At 45.6% G+C, this 21,085-nt stretch overlaps 1 protein-coding gene across 5 annotated transcripts in view; it reads right to left on the bottom strand.

Moving 5' to 3' along the window:
• RIN2 (Ras and Rab interactor 2) overlaps positions 1-21,085 on the bottom strand; it is a 124,397-nt gene that overhangs the window by 14,931 nt on the left and 88,381 nt on the right. For all 5 annotated transcript variants that reach the window (XM_075925778.1, XM_075925779.1, XM_006118558.3 and 2 more), the window contains exons 6-8: positions 19,824-19,896; positions 15,418-15,509; positions 11,600-12,730 (exon numbers count right to left, since the gene is read on the bottom strand). In XM_075925778.1, the coding sequence (XP_075781893.1) occupies positions 11,600-12,730; positions 15,418-15,509; positions 19,824-19,896 (1,296 nt within the window). The remainder of the gene's footprint in view (positions 1-11,599; positions 12,731-15,417; positions 15,510-19,823; positions 19,897-21,085) is intronic.

Genomic DNA, 21,085 nt, shown 5'->3' with positions numbered 1-21,085 from the left:
TCCGGCATATCTGATAATCAGGCACCCCCTGGGTCCTAAAGGTGCTGGATTATCGGAAGTTTACTGTACTTTGCATTCCCCCTGCCCCTTGCTGCCTCGATATCAGAGGCAGCAAGAGGCTGGGGGAGGGAAGGGGGGGAAGGAAGCAGGAGCTGGTGCTGGGAAGAGCCGTCTTAAAAGCTGGTTCCCTCCCAGCACCATCTCTGCGGTGTGAGGGGGCAGAGTCAGAGGCCCAGAGGGGGGTGAGGAGCATGTTTGGTGGCCAGTCTTCAGAGGCTAATCGAATCTGAGCAGTCCCGAAGAGCTGAGAGGGAGAATTCTGCCAGCAGTTTCCCTCTATTGATAAGTTAGTGAAGACAAAAGATTAGGATGCAGCTCTAACCTATGAGTGGGTGGGATCCTTTTCCCAGACTTCAGTGTCACCCTGCTTTATGGATGAACAATGTGTAAGATTAAGATTCTGTCACGGGTATTTTTAGCAGAAGTCAGGAATAGGTCACAGGCAATACACAGACATTCATGGAAACCCACAACCTGTCCCCCACCTTTACTAAAAAGTAACTAGGGATGGGGAGATGGAAGGACAGATAGAGTTCTACCAAGGCCTGCAGCTGTCTAAACCCCAGCTGCTTCTCACACTGACCACCAGACAGCTGTTCTAGCGACACTCACACCCTGGACGCTATTCCAGCACCCCAGCGCTGGCCACTGGCCAGCTATTCTGGGGGCCACTGCTCTACCAGGCTGACCACCTGTCAAGCAGTTCAGGCACCCAAGCATCCCCTGGTGGCTGCTCCAGCCCCAGAAGAGTCACTGAGGTCCCAGAAAGTCATGGAATCTGTGACCACTGAGCCAGAATTGTATCATCCTTAACAACGAGTCACTGAGTTGGTTTTTTTTCAATTCTCCTGCTGTGGCTGCGCAGGAAGGCAAAGTAGTTGTGATGGCAGAGGCTAAGCACATTTGCAATTTGTCACAGTGATTCCTAATGCTCCTGAATTATTTCCAGCGCTGGCTTGTGGAGCAGGGGAAACCCAGTGAATCAGGTTTCCCAAATTTTCAGGGAACTTAGCCTATCTGCAACTCTAGAGAGCGCCTCGGGCAATTTTTAACAGTGCTGCACATCACAAGCTCCCACTCACCACTAGCCAGCTGCCTGTAAATAAGACCGCTCCTCTCCTAGACAGTCAACACAATCTTACCACAAGGAAGGCATCACAGTAGTATCAACAGTAGCATGGTCATTGTGGTTCATGAATGTTAACAGTACTTGGTCTCATTCTTTCTGCACAGCATGAAAAGTTTAATACAAGTGTGTTCTGTGTTCTCTTCTCTTTCATTCCTCTGATTAAGCAAATCAGAGTACCTGAGGATATCTGTAAGTTTTTGTGTAGGAGGGTGAGGGTGAGAATCCTCGTATGAGGCTCAATTCTGCATGATACATAATAAGAAAGATAAAAATTACTGTAAACAGCTGCTTTTCTTTTAATCTCATAGTCTCTATTGCAAAAATCCTTCCTCTCTCCCTCCCAAACTCTCAGATTAAACTAAACAATAAAAGAACATTCAATGAAATTAACAGGTGGCAAATTTTTTAAAAATGATTTTTTCCTCACACATGAAGTTAGACCATAGAACTCACTGCCACAGGAAGTTGCTGAGGCCAAGAATTTAGCTAGATTCAAAAAAGGATTGGACCTCTCTATAGATAAAGAAGAATATCCAGAGTGATGATAATGAATTACAAAACCTTGGAAAAGCTATTAAATCTCATACTTCATGTCATAAGGCAGTGGTCACCAACCAATAGATCAGGAGCTACTGGTAGATCTTGGAGCCTCTGACAGGTGATGCTGACTAGTTTGTCCAGGAAGCTATCAAGTGCTGGCCCCTCCACACACTGTCATGCTGCTTCTGCCCTTTGCCTTGAAGCTGAGTCACGGAGAACCTTCTGCTTGCTAGGCAGTGTGTGGGAGAGTTAAGAGGGGGGGCGATTATGTCAGGGTGCCCCCCCCCCCACTTGTGTACTCTATCTCCACACAGAGAGAGGGGGATGGAGGTAAATCTGTGTCTCTCTCACACACACACACACACACACACACACACACACACACACACACACACACACACACACACACACACACACACACACACACACACACACACACACACACACCTCCTGTGGGGGTTGTTTTTACTTCTTTTACTGCTTGTAAAGTGGGTTATCTTGGGGGTGTGACTGCTCTGTGCATTTCATAGTTTTCATTTCTCTCTTACGCTTACATTTAATTCATTGAGCAGTGAGTTCTAAAATGCCGAACCTGTCGTGGCTGGAGTCATTATCCCCATGGTAACTGCTGCTCCTGGAAGTGGCTGGCGTGTCCCTGCAGCTCCTGAGAGAGGCAGAGCAGGGGGTCTCCACAGGCTGTCCTTGCCTGCAGACACCACTCCTGCAGCTCCCACTGATCAGTAATGGGGAACCGTGGCCAGTAGAAGCTGTGGCCTCAGTGCCTATAGATGGGGGGCAGCCCATGGTGCCACAGAGCCATTGCTGTACACACCAGCTGCTTTCAGGAGTGGTGTAGGGCAAGAGTAAGCCTGCCTTAACCCCACTGCTCCACCAGCCGGAAGCCATCGTAGGTAAGCAGTACCCAGCCAGAGCCTGCATCCTGAACCCTTCCCAGTCCTGAATCCCTTCCTGCACCCAACCTCCTACCCCAGACATGAGTCCCCCTGCACCCAAACTCCTTCCTAGAGCTTGCTCCCTGAAACCCCTCCTGGACCCTAATCCCCCACTCTCGGCTAAGCCTGGAGCCCCTCCCACACTCTGAACCCTTTGGGCTAAGACCAGAGCCTGCACCCCAGCCCTCTACCGGAGCCTGGTGAAAGTGAGTGAGGATGGGGGAGTAGGTGATGGAGTGAGCAGGGTGAGGCCTCGGGGAACGGGTGGAGCAGGGGCAGGGCCTCAAAGAAGGGCGGGAAGGAAGTGGGGCCAGGGTATTTGGGTTGGAGATAGATCTTACATTGCACTTCAAGTGAAAAAGTGAACTTGTGCTAAAAAGCTTGAAGACCACGGTCAGAAGGTAACTTCCAGTGATCAGAGATCAGGATGCAACGCAATGCGGGTTGGGTTCTTATACCTTTCCCTGAAGCGCCTGGTGCTGGCCAGAGTCAGAGATAGAATACTATGTTAGATGGACCTCAGACTGGCAAAGACTATCTTTCTAATGGGCTGCATTGGCGACAAGTGGAAATCTGGGTACAGAAAACATGGCATTTCATGAGTTTCTGGGAGGACATATTCCACAGGCAGCCTTAGTTGTCTTAAGCTAATAGTAGTGTGTTTCTCTGAGGTATTGAGGGTGTGATTCTTTTAAAGCACTCAGCAGTGTCACTCAGCTCCCACTAGAATCAGCGGTGTAACTCCACCTTATTTCAACAGAGTGGAGTCTGGCCAGTGCTGAGCGTTCTTGGAAATTCTACCAAGAATATTCAGTAGACAACTCACTGGAGATCAAACCAGGAACCAGACCTAAAAGCTTGAGCTGCTACAGCTTGAGCTGGGGGCTGTAACAATTCATCTCCCCTGGGGATCAGTACAGAGGGAGACCTAAACATACACTCACTGAGAAGTTCCACGTGCATAATTTTAAGTTAAGTCTTGTTAAAATCTTCTTTTCCCAATATTTACTATTAGTCACTAGCCACAAAATGGGAACTGGAAGTGCTTTGACAAATGAAATAAAAGGCTTTTTCGCTGTGGCTTGTGGAAATACATCTGTATCCTGTGCGGACATGCTGTTGTGCAACTCTGCAAAGGAGCAACAAAGGACAGATTTAAATCTGGGGTGTTTGATGCATCGTAGCGAGTGTCTTTCCAGTCCTCCCTGCTTTGACAGTACCAATGCTTTCTGATTTCCCCGCCCTTCTCTAAGGTCCAAGTTTTAAAAATTCTCGGCAACCCATTTCCGAATATTGCTCCTCCTCACGCACATGCTTTGTTTCTCTCTATTATAACAGAATACACTGTTTTTCAGCTCTTTGGTTGTTGAAGATGGACAGCGTTGAAGGGAGACGTGCCCGATCCATTAAATGTCACAGAAAGATACGGCCTATAGCAGGGGTTGGCATCTATGGCTTGCAAGCCAAATATGACTCACTAGGGAGCCAGATATGGCTCTACTGGAGTCCCAGCTCAGCCTCCGTCCACCCCCGCCCCCCCCCCCCCCCCCCCGCATCTCCTCCCGCAGCAGGAAGTCAGCACTGGTGCTACAGCCTTTCAGACCCCCACAAGATTGGAATGTCAGCGCCAGATTCCTGGGGGGAGGGGGGAGGAAGAGAGGGGAGAAAGGCTCCGTGCTGGATCCAGCATGCAGGGAACAAGCTGAGCTAAACATGGCTTGGCATGACAGCGTTTTCCTTACCCTGGCCTGCGGGAAACTAGGAACCAAAGATGGCTCCCTCAGCGCTGATAATTTGTTCCCCCAGGACATTTCCTGCAGGCCTCCCCTGCGAACCCTTCTTGGAGGCTTCCTGCTAGGGAATGGGAGAAGCAGCCAGCCACACGGTGCAAAAACAAGAAAGTGCCCCCCAACCCCTCATGCCAAGACCCCCACCTCCTCACTCATCCCCCCAGACCAGACTCCCCTTCCCCTCTGCCCCCTGGCCAAACAATCTGCGCCCAGCCCAGACACCTTCCACCCAGCAGCGGATATAGGGCAGGGCGAGCGGGGCGGCTGCCCCGGGCTTCAAGAGGCCCCGCGCATGCACCGTGGCGCCACAGCGCATGCACCGTGTCAAAGGGGGGGCCTCGCGAAATTGTGCTGCCTTGGGCCCCGCAAAACCCTCATCTGCCCCTGCTTCCACCCTCTGCCCCATGTCCAGACACACGCCCCCCGCCTCCTAGCCACGCACCCCCCCCATCCTCTGCCCCATGTCCAGACACACACCCCCCATCCTCTGCCCCATGGCCAGACACACGCCCCCCCGCCTCCTAGCCACGCACCCCCCCCATCCTCTGCCCCATGGCCAGACAGCCTTCCCCAGGCCAGACTAGGGATGTAATAGTGTAGTTGATTAACCAATAAGCAAAAGCGTAAAGGTTAATGTGATAGACTACGCACACTCCGGCCAGTACATTTTTTAGCAGGCTAGACAGCAGCGTGGCTCAGTCCTGCCTTGCCATGGGCCCAGGACCTACCCCTGCTGCAGCTCTGCATTAAAGTATATTAGGAGCTGGGTGGGCAGCCCAGCTCAGTGCTGGCAACGCTGGGTCCAGGAGCTCAGACCCCCTAGACAGGGGCTGCTGCCACCCTGCGCTGCGGCCTCTATATCAGAGGCAGCAGTGCAGGGCAACAGGCTGCTGGTCCATAAGGGGAGCTGATTTTTAAACTGGCTCCCTTTGCGGACCCACTCCCGCCTGGCACCCTGTGCTGCTGCCTCTTATAGAGGCAGCTAGGGTTGCCAGGCAGACCCCCACCAAAAAAACGGACACACTTGATCGTGGGCAGGGCATGCCGGGAGGGGGGCGGGGCTGGCTGTGAGGGGGGCGGGGCAGGAAGCAGAGCTGGTGGGGGGGGACATCCGGGGGGGGGGTGTCATAGGGCTGGCCAGAAAGGGGGGGGGGGCGGGAAGCAGAGCTGTGGGGAGGGCCGGTGGCCATGGGGCTAGACGGGAGGAGAGGAGGGCCCAGACAAAGGGGGTCGGGAAGCAGACTTGGCAGGAGGGAGAGGGGGGGTTGCAGGAGTTCTTCAGGCCGCGCCCCCAGCAGGCACTCACTTTAGTTGGGAGCAGTAGCTGGGTGGGGGCAGGGCTGGGAGTCATTCCCCCCCCCCCCCCCGCCCTGCGCCACCCCACCCGGCTTTTGCATGCGACCACAGGGCTCCCAGCACCAATCGCAGCCCCGCCTCCTAGTTGCTCCCCCGCCCCTGCCAGGCTTCAGTCCGGCACCCAGCTGGGAATTCAGAAAATACTGGACATTGCACATGCCTGGTATTTTCTGAATTTTTCTTCCGGACAGACGGTGCAAATACCGGACCGTCCGGGAGAAAACCGGACACCTGGCAACCCTAGGGGCAGCAGCACTGAGTGGCAGGGGGCTCCTCAGGAGTGAGGACAGAGCTCGCTGGCTGCTGGCCCCACCCTGGGGACGACAGAATAGTCGATTAACTGGTAAGAATTCATGAGGTGACTTGACTATGTAACACCCTTAGGCCAGACACCCCCTGCCCAAAAATCCCCTCCTGCCCCCGGTCATGCAGCCAACCCTGCAGCCTGCTCCTGCCGCCTGGCCAGACCTCGCACCCTCATCCCTTTCCACATCCCATCTCCTGCCCAGCCATCCCTATCTCATTCACTGGCAGCCCTGTCCCACACACTTACCCCCTCATTTTTGGGCCCAATCCAGAACCTGGGGGCCCACAAAATCCACTAACCCTGAAGCCCCAGAAGAGTAAATCTGGTCTGAGGCCTTAAACTTAAGGGTTTTTTGGTTCCCAACTCCTGCCATAAAGACGTCGAAACCTTTTGTGTTGGACAGAATATTTACTTGATTTAAAAATGAAGCCTGGCCAACAAGCTCCCATTGGTGCACAGCCTCCATCTGGCTGCAGCATCATAACACTCCTGCACCCTCCCACGCACCAACCCTGAACCCATCATACACCTGAACCCCCTGTTCTGAGCCCCTCTTACCCCACATCCTCAAACTCATACATCCCCAGACTCTGTACGCCCACATCCCCAGTCCCCTGCCATAAGACTGACAAAAGACAGCCTGAATGCGTGCATGAAGCTGGATTTGACTATTTAAGATATAAACGTCAAAGAAATGTGCAAAAAGATGCAACAGCAGAAGTCCCATTAAATAAAGTCTGTGAGTATGTGTCATTTACACTATTATTAATCATTATGTCAATTATCGATAATAGTAAGTTGTATATTTTCAGGCATGCAACTGGGCATTCTTATACAGCTCTCTTTTGAGTACTTGTTCTGAATTTTGAAGTAGTTTGGCTCTTTGGTTTGAAAAGGCTGGAAGACCAAAAATAAAAAGCTTTTCTAGATACAGTGGGGATGGAAACTGCTACAGACTATATTGTGTTAGGCTAATTTGGGGATTTCTCAAAATCCTGCATGCATCAGCAGTTTGGGACTATACCACATGCAGCCACAAGAGAGATACAGTTTAGTGCAGAAACGCTAGGCTTCCTATGCTTAGTGGACTACCTTGGTGGCATTACCTTCGCAGCTTTCCTGAGAGTATGTTGAAGCTTTACAGACATTACACTAAATGGCACTGTGTACATCATTATTCTCTTCTTACAAAAAGGAGCAACTGAAGGACAGGGAATTAAGTGATTGCTCAAAGTCACATAGCAAGTTAGAGGTACAGTTAGGAAAAGAAACTAAATGTCACATGTCTCAGTTCTGATTTCTCACCACAAGAGAACATGGCCTCCGATTTCTCAATCTTGGAACTATCTGTGACAAAGGAGGCCCTGGATGAAGGGACTAGCTAATTCCACACCTGACACTAACAGGCTTAACAATACAAACCTTAAAAAGCACACCCAGAACAGCTCTAAGTGCCAGAACCCACCACTCAATATTGGCAGTTTATATTTAATCCAGGAATTTCTTGGGATAGGCCTAAATTTGGGAGTCAGGCTAGAGCTGTTGAGTTGTTTAGATTAAGGATGTTCAAGACTAGCTGTCTAGTCGATTCTGCTCCTCCCCCCCCCCCCCCCCGCTGCCTCTATCAGACAGAGGCAGCAAAGGGGGGAGGGGGAAGAGGAGGTACTTCAAAGGGCAGCACTCAGCTGTGCAGTGTTCAAAGGGGTAGCATCTCACAGCTGATCCCAGGCTCTGCACAACTGACTCTGGGTTCTGGGGAAATGCCACGCGGAGCCCACGGCCAGCCGATCTCAACTCTGCGTGGCATTTCAAACGGGCAGCGCAGCATGGAGCCTGGGGTCAGCGGGGAACTCAGAATCCCCCCTGCGCTGCCGCTTTGAAATGCATAAAAGCCCCCGCTGGGCACTCTTGTGCATTTCTAAGCAGGCATCCGTGTGCAGCCCTGAGTCAGCGGGACTTCCCGCTGGCCACGGGCTGCACACGGTGTCCCCAGCGAGGGCTCTGGTACATTTCAAAGAAGGAATGCAGAAGTGCCTATGGACTAGTCGAGTAGTTGATGGAAATTCCATCGACTACTCGCCTAGTAAATTAACCACAATTTAACATTCTTAGTTTAGATCCTTTCTAGCTCCAACTGCTTTGACTAATCATTCACATTAATCTTTTTTGGGCAGGTACAGAAGAAGAAATCAGGTTATTGTTTTATCAGGTGACACAAAGATGAAACATAAATAGTATCCAACATCAAACACCAGTGAACTCTAAATTCAACCTGGGTTTTCCTAAACCAGTCTTGATTTCTATTTTGTGTGTATACAGATAAGACATGGATTTAACACTTTGCATTCAGTTTTGTTTCTACTGACTCATGAAATGGGTTAGGAGAGTATTTTCAAAACATCCTAAAATATTGGGAACCTAAACTCCATAGAAATTTAATTATCCAAATCCTTTTGGGCTCTTTGAAATTCCACCTTACAATGTATATTTATTTACCCACTTTTACTGTCCTAGCAATACAAAATAGAAAAAAGAAGTTCCCACATTTAGAAGTGAGACTTTCAAAGGCACTAAAGGCAGCCACAGCTAGGCCCCCAACTCCCATGGAACTGAGGCACCTAACTCCTTTTTATGCCTTTGCAAAGCTCCCCCATCATTTCCAAACTGGGGCCAAAGAGGAATACACACATTCTCTGCTGAGTCCTAGTGCACAGGAGCCTATATTGTTTTTTGTTTCTTCGTTCGTTTTTTTAACCAGGGGAAGGCTGTTATTTCAAAAGTCTACAAAATTCAAATTAGGTAACATCTGTCAGGAATAATTAGAAAGGTTGGTGTATGTTCTTTTGATGGTTTGGCAGAAATAGGGATGTTAAAATTAGATTAATCAACTAATCAAATAGTCGACTGAGCCAGGCAGCGAGGCTGAGGTGAAATAGGTCTGTGCTGGGGCTGAGGCTTAGGCAGTAATCAATACAATGGCCTTCGGTTGATGTGTGTTTTAGTAGTTAAATTGCTCAACTGTCATTGCTCATTGAAAGTGCTGTCATATGGGTGGAAACTGGGTAAATGTTGCATTTTATTAATATCAGCAGAACTGACTTAAATGGGGCCTGCGTGTTGTGTAGTCTTGCCTTAATCTTTGTATTCATGCCCATCCCTGTGAAATAAGCTATTTGCATAGATTTGCAGCCGCGGTTAAATTGCGGCCCTCGGCATGTGCTCTGGGTATCATTGTGGCCCCCAGGGCTTCCAAAGTTGAGTAGCCCTGACCTACAGTATGTTTTGAGATCAGGAGTCTGAGAAAAGCTACACACAGTCACACAACTAATTAAACAGAACTCTCAGAAACTGGAACTCTGATGCCTAAATACTTTGGGCTTAACTAAGCCCAGAATTATACCACCTCCCTGCACCCCAGTCTGGCAGGAGCAGCATGCCGCAGGTGGGGGAGCAGCCCTCACCCATGGAAGGGAAGGCTGCACCAGCCCCTCCTCCCCCCCCCCCCAGCAGCCCCTCTCCCTGTTTAACCAGGTAACTGATTAAACAGGTTTTTATCCCTAAAACAAGCCCATACATGGGTGGGAGGAAGACTGTAGTGTAGATACTGACATAATTAGGTTGACTTAATCCGCCCTATGTTGACCTAAGTGCGTACTAGTCCAGCCCTTTGTCTCACAATGTAACTTTAATAGTAATTATGAATTAATACACTGTGTGTAGTCACAAATCTGGTTGCAATTCAGTATCCAAGCCGTGAAATAAAACACTAGATGGGAGGTTAGACGGGTCTTTGTTCTATTGTAAAAGGTTCTGCTATGTAGGATGACTAAGTCTGTCTGCTACATAACTATCTGCTTAGGTCAACAACATTTAATGTTCCTACTCTTCTGTGGTTATTTGCAGACTCCAGTAGTGGTGAAGACAACAGATTGTTCAAATGCAAGTTCCATGTTTGCTTGAACTTCCTCACATAATAAAACAATTATTTAGAAGAAAAAAAAACCCTTCACAAAGAAGGTCAGACTTTCTATCACTGAAGAAAATCAATGTAGTTTGGTTACAATAATTTACTGAGCCATTCAAGGCAAGCATTTTAGCAAGCTATTATGAGACCCCACCAGCTGGATTGAACCACACCCTTTGCAAGGAACAGTGCAAGTTGAAAATCAAACCTTGATCAATTCACAAAAAAGAGGCTCTGTATTTCTCTCTCAAACATCTAAGATTATGGAGAAACTCAACAAATATTTGTATAGATCAAAACCTCAACACAATGTCCACACAATACTTTTATTTTTCTAACTAAAGCAATCAGAATCTTTTAAATACTCTTGATTTTACTGGACAAACTTTTCTGAGTGTATTATTTGCTTGGCAGTACTTGTTAACTTCTCTCCCGCAGCATTGACTAACAAAGTGACAAAAGCGCCTCTTAGTCAATAAGTTTCAAAATTTCAAAACAAAAACATTAATCATTGCCAGTGAAAGAAAGAGATGCCAATTTTAAAAGTCACTGAATTATTCACTAGCCAAACTGTTAGCACACTGAAGTGAGGGGAGAAAACAAGCAAATTATGACTGAAATGAGCTCACAAGGAAAGTATTTCTCCCTCAAGGATGTTAACCTCAAATGTGCCTTACAAACTTTTACAAAAACCGCTGACACACATCAAGACTAAGGGACATTCAGAGTTTTTATGTTAGTTCACTTTTGTACACACACAAGTCATTGTTTGTTAGTAAAACACGTGTATTCATCCAACTATTTCACTTTTGTGCATACATAAATCCTTCTGTTAGTAAAATGCGAACCTAAACATAAAATTCATTTTCAGACACTTATAACACACTTACAGACATGCAACAGAGGGGCACAGAAATCCAGAGATTAGCATCTCCTTCCCCTTTTTATAAAAATCTCTTGTTTGTATCACACCACCAAGTGGAGACAGTGCAAGTTGCCAATAAAGAATGAGAGAGTATTTGTATACTAAGCTATGAAATCTCTCCATGTCACCATCTGTTGCTCATTTATAATGTATTTTAATTTTGTGGTTGCCATATATGATTAAATATGAGGGGTGTACACGTGTATATACTTTTTAAAATAGATACTAAAAATATTTCCATGTAACGCAGAGAAATACGGCAGGGCATATCCTACCAATGTAACATTTCAACACTACAATTATAAAAAAAAAAGTTTATCACTTATACATTAAGTCCAGCATTCACCATTATAATTTTAATGGAAACTTTTCAGAAACTGTTCCCGCTTTAACACGGGTATACAGGACTTTTGCATCAAGCTTTACTTAAAAAAAGCACAAAAACAAAACAGAAGAAGTGGTTTTGAATTTTGCTAGAAAAATTTGTATCTGCAAATCTGGCTTAAAGACTTAGACCATAGATTCAGAATATTATTTTAAGGGCATGTAAAACACGACACACAACGTTTTCTTACCTATTTGGTCTTCTGGAATCAGTGATTCAATGGGGGGATCCAGTTCAGAGCTTTGGGACAAATAGTTCTTCACTTGTGTCATGAACTGCCGAATTGTCTGCAACATGTCAGTACTGGAAACATGGCATTCCTTATTCTCCTGGAGAAAGCTGACATAGTCCTGCACCAAGCACCCAAAATAAGTGCGCTTGTCCTGGGACATCTCTGCAATTTTCTTGATCATCCTCTTTTCGGGAGTCATGAAGGAACTGAACACTCCACTTACTTTCCTCAGCTGGGATTTCACAATCTTGGGGAGAACAAATGAACTGTGCCGTTTCTTTTTGGGCTTCAAAGGGGGTGCCATGCTTTCCTGGTCACTTTCCCCTTCAAAGTCCTCCAGACTGCTGTTAGTGTCCCCTTCATAGCCAAACAACGGCATGCTCCGATCAAAGTCCAGCGAGTCAGAGGAGGAGGTGGAAATGCTCATGTCGCTCAGTCTCTGCCTGCCTCCATTCCACGGTACTTGTGACTCAGAGTTTGCAGCCAAGGTTTTTCTGCAAGCAGCTAAATTTTGCTCACACAGAGCTTCACCTGGAATGCTAACAGCTTCTGACCCACACACTGAGTTATGACTAGATCGAATTACTTCCAAGGTCTTTGCATTACCTTCCCCTTCTAAGCAAACAGCCTGCTTCTTCAGACGCGGAGGCGGAATAGGGGTTGGTTTCTTCTGCAGCAAATCCAAGTTCCTATGTTTGTTATGGTTGACTGTTCCTGGCATGCTCGCCTGCTTTATAGTCCTGGAGAGCTGCGGACTTGTGAGAAGGCTATTAATAGAAGGTGGCGGAGGTCTGGGTGGGGGGGAGCGAGGCCTCTCTGTGCCATTCACATCTTGAGTTCTTGGGCTCTGCCTTTTCAAACTTCCACTAACATCCTGGCTGTGCACTTTTAAGAAGAGAGGATTAATAAAACACAAGGCTCCGTTGGTCTGGCTACACTCCAGCTCCGAAGGCGTTCTGGTTCTTATAGAATGCACTCCATTTATAAGGCAGAGCTGACGTGAGTCTTTGGAGGCATTGTCTGAGGGCAGAGGCCTACGGGGAGGTGAAGGATTTGGGGGGCTCTTGTTAGCCGGAGAACTCCAAAAATCTGAAAATCATTATTGTGTTAACATAAACATTTAAATATTATGCAGATGGCTTTCAGAACATTCAACTCAATAGAACAATGCTGAAGCATGGAAAACTTAGGCAAGCTTAAAAAAAAATTCTTAAATGAGCCTCAGAAAACACTGCCAGACAAAACTAAATGCTAAACATGTAGGCTGCAGCTATGTGTCTACAGAGTTTATAAATATCTTGGCCAATATGAATCTTCATAGGAGACTTTGCAGCTAAATTTGCAAGTAAATTGGGATATACAGAAAAAAGGATTGCTATAAAGTATCCATTCTTCCTGTATTGAGACTGAAATAGACTCTGATCTAATATTCAGCACCTTGACTAAAAAAGAAGAGCCAGATTTTCAGCTTGTGATAATGAGCACTAACCTCATACACAGAAGATTAGACCCCTGGAATCTGGGGGGGAATACTATATTTTCATTTGGTGTTTTAAAAAAAAAAAAAAAAAAAAAAAAAGCTATGCACGAGGTTGGAATCCGTTTTTGTTCCTTGCCAGATACTATCTTTAGCCATGCTGATCAGGCATTCGTGTCTTTAAGTGTTTCAACTTGCAGCTGTGCACTGGTAATTACACAATTTCTTTGAGGTTTTAAGATAATCAGCAGCACATAAATAGATTGAATATGCAGGGCCATCAGCAAAAAGTATGAAAAAAATCTGTACAAACTTGACAAATCATAACTGCAGTGTCCTCATAGCCCCAGTAAAACATCTGAGAAAGTCTATGGAAATCAGACACTAGTTCCTTCACCAATCCCATGGACTCCTACAAACTATATTACAGGTGTTCAACATGCTTCAGCTTGCCTAGCACAAAAATGAAATAATCAGACAAAAATTCAGACACTAACTTGACAGCTATGTTCAAAAACTGTTTAGATATTTATATGGCCCCTATGATCACACAGGGGAGTGTCTCACACACAAATGGATTTAACATAAGAATGGCCATACTGGAACAGCCAAAGGTCCACCTAGCCCCATATCCTGTCTTTCAACAGTGACCAATGCCAGGTGTTTCAGAGGGAAGGAACAGAGCAGGCAATCATTAAGTAATCCATCCTGTCACTCATTCTCAGCTTCTGGCAAAGGGAGGCTAGGAACACCATTCCTGCCCATCCTGACTAATAGCCACTGATAGACCGACCCTCCAAGAACTTTTCTAGTTCTTTTTTGAACCCTGTTAGTGTCTTGACCTTTACAACATGTTCTGGAAAGGAGTTGCACAGGTTGACTGTGGGTTGTGTGAAGATATACAGCCTTTTATATGTTTTAAACCTGCTTCTTATTAATTTCATTTGGCGGCCCCTAGTTCTTCAGTTCGGAGAAGGAGTAAACAAGACGTTCTTCAATTTTTCCCTCACAACCACTTGTGAGGCAGTGAAATGCTATTAACCCCATTTTACAGATGGGAAACTGAGGCAAAGGCACACTAATTCTATCTGAAGTAAGTGGAAGTTGAAAGCACTCAGCATCTTTCCAGATCTGGTGTATTTACGCAAGAGCAGACTTTGGCTCAGTAAACTTCTGTGTGCTCTTCCTTAGTACAATGACTTGCACTGTAACACGTCACGAGCATCACAGGATTTTACTCAGCAATGAGCCTCTGAGGCGGCTCTGGGTTTTAATTTTGCACCAGTAACTGGTCACTGAGGTAAGTCAAAAGCACAAGACTGCAGCCAGGCTATAGAGCATACGCTCTCGTGGGGATGTCCGTCAGGTGCGTGCACCCAAACAAGGGCATGGTGAGGTGGGTTGGGGTGTCGTTGGAATCTCAGCCCCTTGTACACCTGATGGCAAGAAGTACTAGAGGAGTCTGGCCAAAGGAGGTATAAATGCCATTGTTCACAAGCTCTCCAGCATTTTCTCACACAGATTTATTGTTGTGTGTCTCGTGCAGATAAAAGACCTGAGAGCACCACTGCTTGGTTGCTGCAAATCTGCTCAACACCAGGCCAATATTCAATTTCTGTCAGGTTTCACTTCTGCTTTAGGCTCAAGGCACATTTTGGGATGTGCCCATATTTGTTTTAGCAGTGGAACATGCAGTTTCTAGGGACATGACCCTGCTCCTTCCTCCACCCCATTTGAAAATACTCATCATACCAATGTGAATACATTTACTTAGAGGTGGTTTTACTTGTGTTTGGATCAGCACACCTCTGAACAGTTAAGTCCTAAATTGCTTTGTAGACATAAGCATGTGCTAATCCAAGTACAGAGATTGCTCAGAATGAGTTTCATTTACAATTTTCCAGCAATTACCAAACTCAGAGCTATGTTGTACAAGCCAATAACTGTCATCCCACCTTCAGTAGCACGGGTTCGAGCCTGCAATGCATGTGGGGCTGCACCAAACCCTGCTCTCAGGATGATGAGAAAGGATTTGGATCAGCATGCAGTGTTCTGTGGAACAGTGTGCACACAGCTAGCTGGAAAATAGGAGGCAGCAATGTAGCAAATCAAATCACAGAGGCTCATCCGCAGGATAGGAAGGTAACCCAGTGCTACTGGGTGGGACAATTGTTATTACACTTAACAAAATCTTCTTTTAAAAAAAATGAACGGAGCCAAATTTACTTTTTTTTTGCACAAGTATGGATACGGTTACAATGATTCAGGGCAATAACCCTATGTAAATAATCATACTTACTCAGTCCCAGCTGAGCAATGTCTTCAAGTTGGGCCTCTGTCTTTGCTGCTGCAATAGCATGGGGCAATTTCAAGGTGAATGGCAGGACATCTCTTGTTTTGAAAGAAAGAGTAGTATTGGAAATTTTTGTGGTTATTTCCATATTTTAATTTTTTCATTATTTCTAGCATGTGCAATGACTACAAGTCAGATTCACACTTACACCAAAACCACTTTGAACTGCTCTGGCAGTTTAAAGGAGCCATAACGTGAGTTTAATGTAATCAACCATCCTTTAAGTCCAAGTATAAAAAGACATTAGTGTAAATGAGAACCAGGCCCTCAATGTTTCTTTCTTCTACACTCACTCTCCCTGTCCACCCTCTTTTACAGTTAATATAGCAGTAGCTTTTCCACTGGTCTGTCAAGCATGTGTCTGATTACTAGAAAACAAACAAACAAACAAACAAACAAACAAACAAACAAACAAACAAACAAACAAACAACACCGAAGTGTCCTGCAGCACCTTAGAAATTAACAAAAACGTAGATGGTATCAGGAGCCTACCCAAGAAAGCTCATGATACCATCGACATTTTTTATTACTCACAAAGGTGTTGCAAGACTATTCGGTGTTTTTTACTTTTTTTCAGTTCCAGACTAACATGGCTACCGCTCTGAAACATCTGATTACTGAAACAGTCATCTGCCCAAATCAGCAATTTACCCCAAATTTCTATTGGTGAACAACAATTGAGTTTTGTTCCAATTTAATCTCCAGTTTTTAAAATGAGTCTGAATGAGGATTTAGGACAGAAAACACAGAAATGCTTGTAAACGCTCATATATTAGAGCCACTTTGCCAGTTTGAAAATCTAGTCCGAACATATATTCATTCCAATAAATACAGCTACCTTCACACTACTGTCATCATATCTCTTTTCTATACAATAGATATTAAATGATAAATGGGTTTTTACATATGGGACTCCAGAGATTGTGCCTGAACTACAAGTCATATCCACTGGATAAATCCTTTTAAAACAAGGACTTAAGAATTGCTTTGCCTAAGTACTTTGTGTAAGCATTTATAATATTTTATACATTATCTCTTTTCTGCCCACTTGTTTATAGTTGGTACCAATGGATTCACAAACCCCAGAGTCTGGAAAATCATAAAAGTTGTATTAGAAGTACTTAATGTAATGAGAGTAAGCAAATAAGAACTGGCCATGTAGCAACCATGTCTACACACACTTCTATTTTACATTTAGCTACAGCTAGTGTCAAATAGGGATGTTAAATTTTGAGTGACTGACTATTCAATTAGTCTATAGGGCACTTCCACCTTTGAAGTGTAGCAACAGCCCTAGGGCTGTTGCTACACTTCAAAGGTGAAAGAGCCACATGGAGTCCAGGGGTTAGCTGGGGACTCCACTAACCCGGAGCTCCATGTGGCGCTGCCGCTTTGAAATGCCGTAGGGAGTCTGTCATCAAGCTCCACACGGAATTCCAAAGCGGCAGCGCCGCACAGAGCCAGGGGTTGGTGAGGGAGTCCCCAGCTGATCCCAGGCTCCACGCAGGGCTGCCACATTGAAGAATCCCCTTTTATCCCCCCCTTGCTGCCTCTCTTTCTGATGGAGGCAGCGGAGGGGAAGAGTGACTAGTCATTCACATCCCTAGTGTCAAATATAGAGGTAATTTATTTTCAAAATTGTAAGCACGTTGAGCATCTGGTGCAACACAAACAGCTCTTTGATCACTGAATTACCATATTTTATGTTTACTCTCTCAAAAATCAGTAACAGCAAACTCCAAACCGATTAAAATAAAAAATATACAGAGCAAGTTGACACACTAACTAACACTAACAAGCGATTGAAAGGAAACTGTCAACATCTCCATGGGACAAAATCTGAACTCCATTTTAATTGGGGTAGAAGGTCTCCTAAATATATTGGGTGAAATTCTGACCCTTCTCATCGCTATGGCAAAATTTCAATTGATTTCACGAAGACATAGGTTTCACCCACAAGCTGGGATTCTCAAAAGGGCCTCAGGAAATCAGGGCCCCAAATCCTACTGAATTTCAGTGGGACTTTGGCTCCACTAACTTTGTTTTTTTAATTCTCCATTCTAGTCAAAAATCTATTCTGTGTTTTGTTTGAGACACTACGTGATGCTGTGTGTTCCCTCTGCTGCTCTGTCACAGTCACTCACTACAGCTCCCCCCAGAACTGTGCATATTCTAACAGTCCAGACGATGCCAAGACAAAAGCCTCAAGAAGGATAGGAAATAGAACTGGACTGGCTCCTGCTGCCTGAGAATGACTTCAGATGAGCGTGTCCTTACAAACGTGCAGTAGCGGTATTTGGAATAGTTACAGCTATGTCTGGCTTTGCATCATCCTTCTGTTTTCTCTTTTGTCTTTCATTGCATGAAGGGGAAGAAGCAGGGCTGCAAAATTGGCATACAGTTGTACGGACAGTGCAGTCTTGCATCCACCTTAGAATTGTTCTGCCAGGAACTTCAATGTAACTGCTGGGCCTTAACTGGAGACTCAGGCTCAGCCTTACTCCAAAGAAAAATTAATATAAAGCCCCACACGGAAAATTAAAAGCCACTTTGTAGAAATGGTATTTTAAACAGAGTCTGAATGGGGATGAAACAGAAGATCTTTCATTGCTAGGTTGCCAGTTTTGATCCAGTCCGGCTCAGTCAGGTGCTGTTCAGTTACCTACATGAACGAGCTGGTCTTTACTGTGAGCATCTCTACCAGCAGTGGGCAATAAGCAGCCCACGGGCAGGACGCAGTTAACCGGGGTTAGAGCTTCTGCAGGTCCAGCCACTTGAAACTCCCATTTGCCGCATATTGCCGTTCCCAGCCTTGGGAGCTGCAGAAAGCAGCGGCAGGGGAAGGAAGTGATGTCCCTGGGAGACATGTGCATTTGCAAACGCTAGGGATTAAATAGGAGGGGCCAGGGCAGGTGACTCACACCTCTGTAGTACCAAGACCAGGCACGTAGGAAGCCTAAAGTGAATGCTGCTTTGTGGCAAGGGAAGAGAGTGACTCCCATCTCCTCCTCCAGCCCTTTCTCAATGAAGATGGGGAAGGGGGGAGCACAGAGCGAAAGACTCCTCAGCATAGGTTATTTTCTGCTTGCAGCCGAGCTCAATGCCTAGGGGAGTGGTTTGCAAACTTTTTTCTCATGATCCAGTTACAGAAAATTGTTGATGCCCCCAACACAAAATGATTTGACTAGAGTGTGGGCCCTGGGGTGGGGCTGAGGAGGAGAGCTTTGGGGTGTAGAAGGGGAAACCAGCTTTGTGGGGGTGTCAGGGCTGGGGCAGCGGAGCAGTAGGGGGCTAAGACAGCTTCCTGCCTCTCCTGGCACCGCAGACTAAGCTGCACCCCAGAAGCAGCCGGCAGCAGGTTCCCAGCCAATGGGAGTGTGGAGCTAGTGCTCAGGGCAGGGGCAGACCACGGAGCCCTGGATGCTCTCCCCTCCCCTACTTAGGAGCCAGGCCTTTTGCTAGCCACTTCTGGGGCACAGCGCAGTGCGCAGTGCCAGCACAGGCAGGTAGCTGCCTTAGCCCCCCCACTGGTCTCTTGACCCCCCTGCAGCAACCAGCCCCAGTGCCTGACATTCTACCACCCAGTGCGGGGTCGCAACCTGCGGTTTGAAAACCCCTGGCAGCAGCTGTCCCGAGAGTCAACACTGAAGAGGGATGGTGGAGTTGACAAGTTACTCTCCTGTTTGAATCAGGCGAGGTCTTCACTCACTGGAGGAATTAGCCCACCATCTTCCCACAATCACAGCAGCATAAGCACATCCATCAGGGAAGAAAAACAGAAATGGCATTTCAGGTAGGCATTTCAGGTCTTAGTCCATGCCCAAGGCAGGGTCAAAAGGTGATGTGATTGCTCCAGGCATGCAGGATACGTGACATCACCTACACTGGCTCTACCCACAGAAGCAGGATCACCCAATAAACTGCAAAAGTGGGGATTTGTGGTTCACTGAAAAAAAATTATCAGAGAGGTTCTGAGACATGCTCAGATCAGCATCTTTTGATCCTTTGTTAGTCAATGCCATGTAAGATAGTGGGTAACAAGAACTCTTTGTTTTCTTAGCTCTAGTTCATGCGCTTATTTAGCCAGTTATCCTCCAAAACAGTCTGTTAATATTTATCGATTAGCAATATTTATACTAGACTAGGCTTATACTTGATGTGGCAGGCAGTCTAGGTAATTAGCCAAGCCAAGAAATCAATGGAAGTCAACCCTACCCAATCTTGCCCTTGGCTAAAGATGATGATGATGACCATTTATATCGTATTTAATCAGAAAATCTTTACGGGCAGTAACTCAATTTAAGGAAGGTCTAGCAAACGCTACTCACAACATAACATAATACAATCTTACCTGCTAATACAGTAGAAAGCAATGAGCCTGAATAAATCAGCAAAACTTATTCCAGAGCCTTCCAAAGAAAAGGCTGCAAAGAAAGATTATGAAAAACAGATCAGTCTTCCCATGCATATCCCAAGAAACCAGGCTTAATATAAACACACCTGGCTTTTGCACAGTGTAAGTAGCAAGGAGTTTACAGCATCAAACTAACTGCTGTTTAGTTAATCAAAACCAACTGTGCAGAACAGCATGTGTTTCAGTCAAAACATTCTAGTAAACATACTGATCGCGTGGACAGTGGGTTTGTTTTTACATTCCAAACATGTCCTAATCCTTGGAAAATTAAATCAAAAGAGATTACAATTGCACAACTTCTAACAGAACAGCCAGTCAACAACAGAGACCTTGTGTTATTCATCGTACTAATATAGACAAAAAATGTCAATGAAAAAACTCTTTTTCTTTCCTTTCTCTTGGCACCCGTCCTTCCAATTTTTTTGCCTCAATTACATTAGCAGCAACACCAGTAACCACTGATAAGGAGAGGTGGCAAATCTATGAATCATTTCCCTTTTCATACAGCTCTCCAACCAATTCATCCTAATGCTTTGTGAAAGTTGTTACAAATTGTTAAGCTAAATAATTTTTTAAAATAAAGTGATACTAAAACTTTTCTAAAAATGCAAACACTTACTTTAAATTCACAGAAATAATAAAGACCTTTACAATGTAATTTTCAAAATGATTCTGTATTGATATCAATATACATTTACAGATCATAGATATACAAATACAAGCTAGTGCAACTCCACTGACTTCAAGCTCGGAAGCAGCCATTCCTGTCAGTAGCAAATGTCACTCTAGTAAAGAAGCCATGTAAATAAAGACTCGAGGGAATGGTAATGGATAAACATAAAAAAGAAAAAACCTCAAATTACCAACAGACACTGTAGAAAGCTTAGGTCCGGATAGCTTTTCCTTCACAGATCATTCCTGAGGACAGCAGCTTAGCTGAAACTCTGTTGCTAAATTTCAATTCCAGTTTTGAACATGTTAAGATAACCCCCTTGTTCTATCTGCAGCTTTCAAAATGTGCTATTATCTGAGGCAGCAGCTTTTATATGCAGTTCTTCCTAGAACTCTTTTTCACTCTCTCTTTTCACAGAAATTGCTACAGTTTTGTTCTGAAGCTTACTGGAACCCCGCCATTGTTTTATTTCTGGTAAATAAGATACGGAACAAATAATACTTGCAATACATGAAACCCAAAGATT

Source organism: Pelodiscus sinensis, chromosome 3 (assembly GCF_049634645.1).
Source record: "Pelodiscus sinensis isolate JC-2024 chromosome 3, ASM4963464v1, whole genome shotgun sequence".
Lineage (NCBI taxonomy): Eukaryota > Metazoa > Chordata > Testudines > Trionychidae > Pelodiscus > Pelodiscus sinensis.
The sequence above is the reverse complement of the archived record's forward strand: the minus strand, read 5'-3'. Positions and strand labels throughout refer to the sequence as shown.